Genomic DNA, 12223 nt, shown 5'->3' with positions numbered 1-12223 from the left:
AGATTACCTTCATTGGTTGACCCTTTTTTTTTTTTTTTTTTTTTTCAAAATTTGAGGGGACACAAATACGCAATCCATTGCATCCTGTTATGAGGCTGTTTGAGTTACTATTGCTGCATAACCAATTTGCTTCACACACAGTTGCTTAAAACAACCATGTTAATATATTCATGGATTCTGTAGATCAGGAATACAGAAAGGGTACAGCAAGGGTAGCTTATTTATGTATCATGATGCTTGGGGCCTCAAGATTGAACAGCTGCAGGTGTTGTCAGTGTATTGATGATGTGGGACAGGGATCATATGAAAGCTTATTCACTAAAATGGCTAATCCCTGGAATAGAAGACTAGCACTGCCCAGTAGAGTATCTATGTGTGGCTGCTCCATATGGCTCTAATTTCTTGCAGCGTGGCTGTCTGAGGGTAGTTTGACTTATAACATGGTGGCTCAGGGCTCCAAAAGTATCTGATGGGTTTTAGCAAACAGGTGGTAGCTGAATCACACTTTTTGATTCAGCTTTGGAAGTCACATAGAGTTACTTCCACTACATTCTGTTACTTATAAGCAAGTCACAAAACCACACAGATTTAGGGGAAGGGGAAATAGTTTGCCTCTCTTGATGAATAAGCAGCCAGATTCTAGAAGAGCATGTGGGATAGGAGATCTTACAGCCATCTTTGGAAAATATAGTCTGTCATAAAGGGTTTGGAGTCCTCTGAGTAAAAAGAGTTGAAGGATGGAACTGAGGTAATGATGCCAGAGATGGAGAGACATGCTTTGTAAGATATGCCATCTGTGTAATGGACAGAACTGAATACATCTCCTAAATTTTCCTTATTGAGGACAGAGCTGTATAGTCAAAATGCTTACTCAGTAAAACTGTCTCAGTATTTTCATTTCTCTATTTAGCCAAGTATTACAGTATTTTTTCACTCACTGTAACATTGTAGATCTTCTAAAGAAAGAGAAGTTATCCCTTTACTAAAGATATATAGAAACTATTAAGAGATACGGGGCTCAGATACCAGGAAAGAAAATGTTAACAGACTCCTTTTAAAATTGGAGTGTATTACAGCCTTTTAGAATGACATACAGTGATATGCCTCTTGAAATATCAGGATAAAAAGCTTCATCATTTATACCTATATAATCTAGTTATTGTCACCTTTAAGGACAGATACCATTTACTGATTTTTAAGACATTGCATTTTATAAGTCATAATCAAATGGAAAGAATTTAGATTACAAGAGCTTGTAAAAGACATGAAAACAAGCCATTAGTAATGTCTACATTTAATAGGATTCCTGCTTCAAACGAATTTCAAGCAAAATGAGTTGACTTGGAATTTGAACACTGTGTATTTAATTTAAGGAATTACTGATTTTTATGTAGGATAATGGTTTTGTAATTATGTTAAAAAGGGAGGGGGGAGTCCTTGTCTTTCAGAGATACATCCTGAAATATTTGCAGATGAAATTATATAATGTACTTCCAAATAATATAAGACGGAGAAGTGGATGATGGTATAGATGAAACCAGGCTGGCCATGAGTTGAAGTGGTTGAAGCTAGGTGATGAGGACATGGGAGTTCATCCTACTATTATGTTTGCTTTGGTGTATGTTTGAAATTTTCCACAAACAAAAATATTTGTGAAAGATATATTTAGAGGTTAAATTGAACATTTGTAGCATGATCTTAGAATCTAACCACTACATATTAAAATACTTTCCTAAATATTTCTGATTTCTAAATGTAATGTTGGAAGGCAGCTTCTTTCTAAGTTGAGGACTACCTCCTTTTTTTTTTTTTTAACATAATACTCTTAGTTGCAATCTTTTTTTTGTGCCATATATTATACCAGTATTCCTTTCATACTTTTAATAACCAAAGAAATGAAAGAGTGAGCAAGAAGCCTGAATTAATCGTAGGTCTTTTGAATAATCAAGAATTGTTTTTCCTATTTGATATCAATCATTTAAAATCTTTGGTAATTCTCTCTTTCCTTAGTATTCTTTCTCCCTCTTACTTTCTGTATGAATGTACATTTCTTTTATAACTAAAAAAAAAAATACACCTGTCCTTTATGTCTTAGTGAAAGTTCACATTAAGACGTAGAAATTCAGGTGAAACAAAGTTAAATTTAACTAATAACCTATTTTTAAGGGCCATTTTTCCTGAGTACAGTTAACATGGGTGTGGTTGAAACAGTTAGTCTTGGGAGAAATGCAAAATAACATCTCATTTTTAAATAAAATCTGTGAAATAATTGTTTTAAATTTCATAAGAAATGATAAGATGATTTCACAGAGTGATTCTCATGACTTTCAGGAAATTCCACCGCAGGTGACTTAAAGTGCTTTTTTTATTATAGTCAAATTTAGAAAAATTTTTAAAAATCCAAAATTTTTTTTAAATGAGGTCTAATTTGGAAAAATAACATGTTAGGGTATCAGTTTGTAAGATGAATATTAATTTGGATAAAGTCCAAATTCAAGCAGAATTTATTGAAATTTCCTAAAACGTCATTTAGATGGTCAGTAAGCCAAATATGACTATAGTTGCCTAGGGCATTTCAAGCTGACTATTTATTTTTAAATTGAAATTTTGATGAAAGTGATTTAACCACTTTTTTTCCACTGTATTGGGGAAATAGAGAAAAAAAACCATAATTACATCATCTTAATACAGTTGCTACTATAATATTTTTACTTAATGTTTTTTCATATGTGTACTTTCAAGTACTCCTAAATTCTGGATTTTAAATATGATACTAGAACTCTTTGGAGTATGTAGTAGATTTTAGATACGGTTTTAGAATCCTATAATTAAGTTTCATTGATTTAGACAAATCAAAAGTCCAGAAAAAGACATTGGACTTTTAAAAAATCTAAATGTACATATTTCTCCTATGGATCCCTCACTTACACTATAGCTGTAATCCACGTATGATCCTCCTATGCATTTTCCCATACACGTTTTAAACAACTAGAGCTGAAGTTTTAAACCCTAGGTGTAACTCATTACTATGTCTAGGGTATTGTCCTAATAGCAACATCCTTAGAATAAAACAAATTTAAGTAGAACGGATGGATATGAATGAGGAGTTTGAGTAAGAAAACCTGGCAGAATATTTGAGTAAAGAAACTAATATAGATTCAGAATTATGGTAGTGACTGAGTAAGAAAGTACAGTACTATATCTAAATCCAATAGTGTTATGGACAAAAGACTGAAACCCTAACCCCCAGTGTGATCATGTTTGGAGGTGGACCTTTGGAAGTTGTTGAGGTTTATGAGGTCATGAGGGTGGAACCCCCATTATGGATTAGTGCACTCAAAAGAAGAGACCAGAGCTTTCTCTCTCTTTCCCATGTGGGGATAAGCAAGAAGGTAGCTGTCTGCTGGCCAGGAAGAGAGCCCTTATCAAGAACCTGGCCATGCTGGCACCCTGGTCTTGGATTTACCAGCCTCCATTACTGTGAGAAATAAATGCATGTTGTTTGTTCTAGCAGTCCAAATTGACGGAGACCATATTAATAAGTGAGCTACTACTATAATATCTAAAAATGTGGAAGTAGCTTTGGAACTGGGTAATGGGTAGAGGCTGGAAAAGTTTTGAAGTGCATGCTGGAAAAAAGCCAAGATTACTTTTAAGGGATTACTAATGGCAACTGGAGAGAGCTCAGAAAGGAAAGAAGAGAACTAGATATAAAGCCTCCATCTTCTTAGTACATAAATAATCATAAACAGAATATTGGTAGAAATACAGATGATAAAGGCCGTTCTGATGAGGTCTCAGATGGGAATGAGGACCATTGTTATTGGACAGTAGAAAAAAGATGATCCTTTCTATAAAAGCAAAGAATTTGGTTGAGTTGTGTTCATGTTTTAATGTTTTATGGAAGGTAAAACTTGAAAGTGATAAAAGTGGATATTTAGCTGAGGATGTTTCTAAAGCAAAGTGTTGAAGGAGTAGCTTGGTTCCTTCTCATAATAAATGTGAAAGGAGAGAAATGTGCTTATAATAAAATGTGAGAGGAGAGAAATGAAGAAGGATTTGTTAAGCAAAAAGGGACCAGAATTTAAAGATTTGGAAAATGTTAGTCTATCAAGGCTGCAAAAAATGAGAAAGCACGCTCCGAAGAGAATACCAAGAGTATGTTTGACAAGCCAGTTGATATGGGTTTTAGTGTGGGTGTGCACCATGTACCTAATCAGCATCGCAGAAGCCACCTTGAAGTTAGTTGGAATTATACCTGCGAAACAATGCTGGCTGGGACTAAAGGAAACAAAATGGGAGGGAATGAAGGAAGGCTGTGAACATGTGTTGTCCTTCAGGAAAAGGGAAGGAGGACCCCAAAGGTGACTCCTGTCGTCAGGGCTGCTACTCCCAACACAGGTCCAGAGTAGAGGCCTGAGGATCAGGGCTGCTCCCCTCAAAGGATGGGACCTCTGTTCAGTAGAGCCACATGGGCAGGGCTCCACCAAGCTATATGAATGTTTGTGGGCGTGATGCCACCACCACGTTGGGTCTGGAGGACAGAGTATGAAACCAAAGAGACTGTTCTTGAGCCTTAAGAAATTTGCCTTGCTAGTGTTGGACTTGCTTGGGCTATGTTATCCTTTCTTCCTTCTTTCTTCCTTGGAATGGAATAAATATCCTGTGCCTATCTCACCATTGTATTTTGGAAACACATTGTATTTTGGAAGCATGCAACTTACCTGGTTCTACAGGTTATAGCTGTAGAGGAATTTGCTTCAGGATGAATTGTACTTTGAGTTTCAAATAAGTCTTATTTGGATGAGATTTTAAAGTTTATGTTGAAACGAGTTAAGACTTTGTGACTTTTGGGTTGGAATGAATGTATTTTGCATGCAAAAAAAAGACAGGAATTTTGGTAGGCCAGAGGCAGAATGTATGGACTCAGTGTTTCTATCCTTCCAAAATTCATGATGAAGCCCTACCCCAAAATGGGATAGCATTAAGAGGTGGGGCCTTTGGGTGGGGGTAATAGGCTTAGTTGAGGTCAAGAGAGTAGAACCTACCCCATGATGAAATTAGTGCTCTTATAATTTAAGAAGAGTAAGAGAGACCCAAACTCCTTCTCTTTTTGGCCATGAGAAGAGATAAGGCAAAAAGGCAGCCCTTTGCACCCAGATCTTGGGCTTCCCAGCTTCCCACAGAGAACTGTGAGAAATAAATGTCTGTTGGTTAAGGCACCCAGTGTGTGGTATTTTGTAGCAGCCAGAGCTAAGTTGGCAAATATTTTTTCCTGTTCCGTAGGTTGCAGTTTCACTCCACTGAATGTGTACTCTGATGCACTAAAATTTTCAAGTTTGTTGTAGTCCCATATGTTTATTTTTGCTTTTGTGGTCTTTGCTCTAGGTGTCATATCTAAGAAATCATTGTCATGTCTAGTCTTTTCCCCTGTTTTCTTGGAGCTGTGTTTTAGATCTTATACTTAGGTGTTTAATCCATTTTGAGTTAATTTTTGTATATTGTAAAAGAATCTAAGTTCATTATTTTGTATGTGGATATGCAGTTTTCCTATCACCATTTGTTAAACAGACTGTCCTTTCCTCATTAAATTGGTACCCTTGTTGAAGATCATTTGACTAGACATGTGAAAGTTATTTCTGGGTTTTCTATTCTTTTTCATTGGTGTATTTGTCGGTTGTTATGCCAATACTACAGTTTCAATTACTGTTGCTTTGTAATGTTTTTAAAATCAGGAAGTTGAGTCTTCTAACTTTGTTCTTTTTAAAAATTATTTTAGCTATTTGGGATCCCTTGAGATTCTGTAGGAAATTTAGAATGAATTTTTCTATTTCTTCAAAAAAAATGCCATTGAGATTTTGATAGGGATTGCATTAAACCTGTGGATTGCATTGAGAAGTCTTGACTTTTTTTTTTTAAGATTTTATTTATTTATTTTACAGACAGAGATCACAAGTAGGCAGAGAGGCAGGCAGAGAGAGAGGAGGAAGCAGGCTCCCTGATGAGCAGAAAGCCCGATGTGGGGCTCGAACCCGGGACCTGGGATTATGACCTGAGCCGAAGGCAGCGGCTTAACCCACTGAGCCACCCAGGCGCCCCGAAGTCTTGACTTCTTAACAATATTAAATCTTCTAATCTGTGAACACAGTATCTTTTCATTTATTTGTGTCTTTTAAAATTTCTATTAGCAGTATTTTATAGTTTTCAGTATACACATCTCCTACTTTGGGGGTTAAATTTATTCCTTAGTGTTTTATTCTTCTTGGTGCTACGTTAAGTGGAATTATTTTCTTAATTTCTTTTTTTAGATCGTTCATTGTTAATATATAGAAATGCAACTGATTTTTCTGTGTTTGTTTCCTATCATGCACTTTTACTGAATTTACTAGTTGTAACAGCTTTTTAATGGACTCTAGTTTTTTTTTTTTTTACACACAAGATCATGTCATATGTGAACAGAGATGATTTTACTTCTTCCTTTCTGATTTGGATGTCTTTTATTTGTTTTTCATGCCTAATGGCTCTGGCTAGGATTTTCAGTATTATGTCCAATACTGTGAGTGGATGCGGTTAGAGTCAGCATCCTTGCTTTGTTCCCAGTCTTAGAGGAAAAGCTGATAGTCTTTTACCTCTGAGCATGATGTTAGCTGTGGGCTTTTCATCTATGGCCTTTATTATGTTGAAGTAGTTTCCTATTATTCCTAGTTTGTTGAGGGTTTTTTTAATCATCAAAGGATGGTGGATCTTGTAAAATGCTTTTTTCTGCATCAACTGAGGTTACCATGTGGTCATGTTAACTTCTAAAAATAATTTTCTTGAAGTAGACACAGAGAAGTATGTACATATCAATATACAACTCAATTAATAATGGCATTTTCACATAATTATGTGGTAAGAGTGGTAATTATCATATAACAGCCTCCCAAGTCAAGACATAGAACTGTACCAGCACCCCAGAAACTGCCTTCCTGCCCCTCGAGGTTCCCATCCTTCTTCAAAGACAGTCTTTAAAATCCTGACTTTAAACACCACAGATTGGTTTTTATTCTATTTTGAACTTTCTATAAATAAAGTGCTGTATGTATTTTGTCTGTCTTTCACTTAAACTGTATTTTTGAAACTTATCTGTGTTGTTTCCTGTTCACTAGTTCATTAATTTTCATTGCTGTATAGTAGCCCATTGGATGAATTAGATAAAATTTACCATTTACTATCCAGGGACATTTAAGTTGTTTACAGTTTAGGACTAGTGAAGAGTAGTGCTGCTTTATACACCTTCATGTACTTTTTTTTGGTGCATGTGTGCATGCATTTCTTTTTGGTAGACTAGGAGTCTAGTAACTAGATCATAACTGGGTCATAGAATATTTATATGTTCACCTTTGGTAATATCAGGGACACCTGGGTGGCTCAGTGGGTTGAGCCTCTGCCTTCAGCTTGGGTCGTGATCTCGGGGTCCTGGGGTCAAGCCCCACATAGGGCTCTCTGCTTGGCAGGGATCCTGCTTACCCGTCTGCCTGTCTCTCTGCCTACTTATGATCCGTGTCTGTCAAAGAAATAAATAAAAATTCTTTTAAAAAAAAGAATATCAGGGGCGCCTGGGTGGCTCAGTGGGTTAAGCCGCTGCCTTTGGCTCAGGTCATGATCCCAGGTCCTGGGTTCAAGCCCCACATTGGGCTTTCCGCTCGGCGGGGAGCCTGCTTCCTCCTCTCTCTCTGCTTGCCTCTCTGCCTACTTGTGATTTCTCTCTGTCAAATAAATAAATAAAATCTTTAAAAAAAAAAAAAAAAGAATATCAAAGTAGTTTCCAAAGTGATTTTATGAATTTCCCCTCTCATTCCATTTGAGTGTGCCAGTTGCCCATAGCCTCCTTGATGCTTGATACTGTCAGTCTTTTTCATTTTTATGGTCCTAGGGAGTGTATGAAGACATTTCATTATGATTTTTAATTGACTTTCTCCTAGTAGTTAATGAACTTGCGAATCTTTTCGTATGTTTATTGGTCTCTTGAATTTCCACTTTTGTGAAGAGCATATTCAAGTCTTTTGGCATTTTTCAATTTTTTTTTTAAATCAATCTGTAGGAGGTCTGTATAAATGTAGAATATGTGCTGTTTTTTCAGTTATATATGTTGAAAATAGCTTCTTTCATTGTGTGGCGTGCCTTTTCATTTTCTTAAAGATATTTCTAAATGAATAGTAGTTCTTGATTTTAATGAAGCTCAGTATTCATTTTTCTTTATGATTTAAGAAAGATAATTTATAACCTGTCTAAAAACACTTTTTCTGTGGTTATGAAGATATTCTCGTATATTATCTTTTAGAAGATTTTTGTTTTACATTCAGATCTGCATTCTACCTGGTATTAGTTTTTTTTTTATATTGTCTAATTTAACACTAATTAAAATTTCAGACTTAAAAGTTGTGAGAGTAATATAGAGATATTTAGCTTTTCTTTATCCAGATTTCCCAAATGTTAATATTTTGTTATATTATTGCTCTACAGATACTAAATATTGATATATAGATTTTAGGTAACATAGTGATGTGATGGAACCATCTTGTATACCAAAGTTGATTGTTAAAAATCAGGAATTTTCAGGACAGTTTTTAAACCACGGTAGCTTGAAATGAGCCATAGGGGGTATTATTCCATGAAAATTTACAGATGCATCAAGTCTTTCCTCCCCTTTTTTGCATATATATCAAATATTACATTATTAAAAACAAAATAGATACATAACTTAAAACAAGTGGTTGTAGTCACAAGATGAGAATGTAGGAATTAGAAATAACAATTAGAAGAAATTGATTTGAAGGAAAAGCTGACAGTGTTCTCTGCACAGGACTAAAGGAATTTTTAGGTTTCTAAATGCATCATTTCAGTAGCATGACTGTAGTTTCTAATTTGCAGGCTTAAATAAAACCTTTGCACATAGTGTGGTGGATATATCGATGTAAGGAAGCAGTTCATAAGTGAAACTTCTGATGTTTTAGAGCTTTGAAAAGAATAAAATTAGAGATAATGCCTTAAGTGGAATGATAATGTTAAAACATAGCATGTGGCTTCAGATCCAATCTATAATAATACTGTTCTTGGAATTAACTAGAGGTTCAGAAGAAATTTGGGTATTTGTAAGCTTTCAGTTCACCTCTTGAAACCAAACTATGATTGTATCTTCAGCATTACTCTCTAAAATTCAAGGAATAATGGTGGTTTGCAGTTTCAGCTAAAGACATTACGTAAAATATTACAAATAACATAATGACAAAATAAAAAGCACTCAATGGTGGGTTTTTTTTTTTAATTTACTAATTTTACAAAGTGATTTATCTGTAAACTTTCTCTGGTTACTCCTGTTAGCTTCCCTAAATGTCTGTTTGACAAGCAAAAGAGAAAATAATGCATTGACTCTTTCCTGTCTTAACAACTTCTACATATTCAGAGTGAAATTATTTGACATGATTTATTCACTGTTTTTTTTTTTTTTTTTTACTTTTTTTTCTCACTGATTTTATCAGACTTTAAGAAATACAGCAATATATGGGGCGCCTGGGTGGCTCAGTGGGTTAAGCCGCTGCCTTCGGCTCAGGTCATGATCTCGGAGTCCTGGGATCGAGCCTCGCGTCGGGCTCTCTGCTCAGCGGGGAGCCTGCTTCCTCCTCTCTCTCTGCCTGCCTCTCTGCCTGCTTGTGATCTCTCTGTCAAATAAATAAATAAAATCTTTAAAAAAAAAAATACAGCAATATAGATTAAGCCAGAAGTTAGATTTGCCCCTTTATATATGTATGTATATATCATGTGTTCATATGTATAATATATGTATGTTTAAAACCAGTATAAATATATGTATATTCTATGTACATACAATATGTAATATGTTTAATGACATGCACTGTTATGAAGTAATATAAAATATTGCATACTGTGGTCTTCAATATAAAATCTTGAGGTAGATAACTATCAAATTTTTTTTTTAAATCTTAGAACAATTTTTATATATCTAAATAGAAATTTGTTTTTTTAGGTTAAATCAACCTGTATGAGAGTTTCTGCAAAGATTCAAGACTATAAAATAAATAACATGAATTTAATATCTAACAAAAGTTAAACATCTTGACACTGCTGAGTTTCAGAATCCTACAAGCATCAAAAATGTTTGTAATTTTGCTTTTTTGTATGAATTTGGTAAAATTTATGATCAAGTTTAGTTATGTTCAGCTTTTCTTGTAATTAGCTGACATTTTATTGGTTGATATTGTATATGGTAGATATACCATAATTTGCTTACATCAAGTCTTTTACTTTTTTTTTAAGATTTTATATTTATTTAATAGAGAGATCACAAGTAGGCAGATAGGCAGGCAGAGAGGGAAGGGGGAAGCATGCTCCCCTCCGAGCAGAGAGCCTGATGTGGGGCTTGATCCCAGGACCCTGAGACCATAACCTGAGCTGAAGGCAGAGGCCTAACTCACTGAGCCACCCAGGTGCCCCAAGGCTTTCACTTTTTATGTAAATGGCCCTGTGTCTGCAGTTAAAAATTTCTAAATGTATGTGTTTTTAGTCACTGTAATGATTTGGTTTATTTTAAAATAGGTGTCACTTAGAAAATAATAGTAAAACCAGAACTACAGAAGACCAGAATCAGAGCTTAAAACTTAAAACTTGAAGGTATTTATTCTAGCCCTGAGCAGATTTTTCTACCATACTGCTCTGAGAAATCAGTGACAAATCATAATTCTTGTGTAGTTTCTGGAGACTGATAAAGGTGATGGAGGAGGAAATTAGGTCTTCATAATCATCTTCTCTGCTCATAGAAAAAAAATTATTGGTAGAATTGCTCATTTAGTCTTTGCATTTTACTGCCTGTCCCATACTAAGAATTATCTAGTATTTAGCTAAAGTAGTGGTGGTTAAATAAATATTGTATAGAGATGGAAGGGATAAAGAGACAGACATAGAATTTAAAATGGAAGATGCTCATATATTGGTTTTATTTTTTTTTTAAGATTTTATTTATTTACTTTAGAAGGAGTATGAGCGGGGAGGGGAGCAGTTGGGGAGAGAGGCAGAGAGGGAAGGCAAAAGAGGGAAAAAGACTCTCAAGCAGACTCCTTACTGAGCACAGAGCCCAACACAGGGCACGACCTCATGACTCTGAGATCCTGACCTGAGCTGAAACCAAGTCAAACACTTAACCCACTGAGCCACCCAGGCTCTCCATATACTGGCTTTAATGTTTCTTGTATACATTGTCATACAGTTGGCTAAGTTGTAAGAAATGTATTTTCCTTAAACATTTTTTTGACAGATAAGACATAGTCAACAGAGTATTGTAAAATTTCCTTTCACAAGAATATCATTTTAGATATGAGACAAATCTTGAATGTATTATATTTTAATATATTTTTAAGGATCTACATACAGATGGGTATATATTTTTGTTTTTCAGAATTGGAAGATTATCCAGTATATTAATGTCTTATTGATAATGGCAGAACATCCACCACTATTGGATACAGCTCAGATTTTAAGTAGTGATATTTCTCTTCTGTCTGCCCCTATTGTAAGTGCAGATGGAACACAACAGGTAAGGAAACTGAAATTTTTATTTCTTTATGTCTCATACGCAAGTATTTCTTTCAGAAGAATGCAAATTTAAAAAAAAAAATGAAACTTCACAATAGTGGGTTCCTGTTAATTCATCTTTTAAACTCCAGTTCAAAATGTTGTTTTGGTTTCATAAACAATGAAATAATGAGACTGTTTTTGAAGTTCCTTCTAAAATGTCTTGCTAATTAATGTTTACATTTCTTGTGTGTATCTTTAGTTGCCTCTAAAGTTGTTTTTGTTTTACTTTAGACAATGTATTAGTCCCTGATTGGTTTTTAAGTTTAACTCTGCACTTTAATGATTATTATAAATCATTACTTCAAATCATTATAAAATTATGACTGAATTATGTCATTACATGACTGTCTACATTATACAATAATAAAACTGTGTCTTCTTTTTCTTCCTACTTTTCTCTTCTCACCAGACTCCCCCTCCCAAAAGCAAATGTGTAATTCCTGAGAGCTGGTATATTTTTTCTCCAACCCAGGGCTTTATTAAAGTAGTTTTATAGTTTTTTGACTCCTCATTCCGCCAGTAATGCTGACAGGATGGGAATGATGGGCTTTCATAAATATCTGTGATGCACCAAGCAGTGTGTTTAATTCTC

At 34.9% G+C, this 12223-nt stretch overlaps 1 protein-coding gene across 2 annotated transcripts in view; it reads left to right on the top strand.

The window, feature by feature from the left end:
• The window catches only part of FNDC3A (fibronectin type III domain containing 3A), a 180232-nt gene that overhangs the window by 20475 nt on the left and 147534 nt on the right, over positions 1-12223 (top strand). For both annotated transcript variants that reach the window (XM_047723391.1, XM_047723392.1), the window contains exon 2: positions 11453-11590. In XM_047723391.1, coding sequence (XP_047579347.1) covers positions 11492-11590 — 99 coding nt within the window. In that variant the 5' untranslated portion in view covers positions 11453-11491. The remainder of the gene's footprint in view (positions 1-11452; positions 11591-12223) is intronic.

This window comes from Lutra lutra, chromosome 3, assembly GCF_902655055.1.
Source record: "Lutra lutra chromosome 3, mLutLut1.2, whole genome shotgun sequence".
In the NCBI taxonomy this organism is placed as follows: domain Eukaryota; kingdom Metazoa; phylum Chordata; class Mammalia; order Carnivora; family Mustelidae; genus Lutra; species Lutra lutra.
Note: the sequence above shows the minus strand (reverse complement) of the source record. Positions and strands in the feature narration are given on the sequence as shown.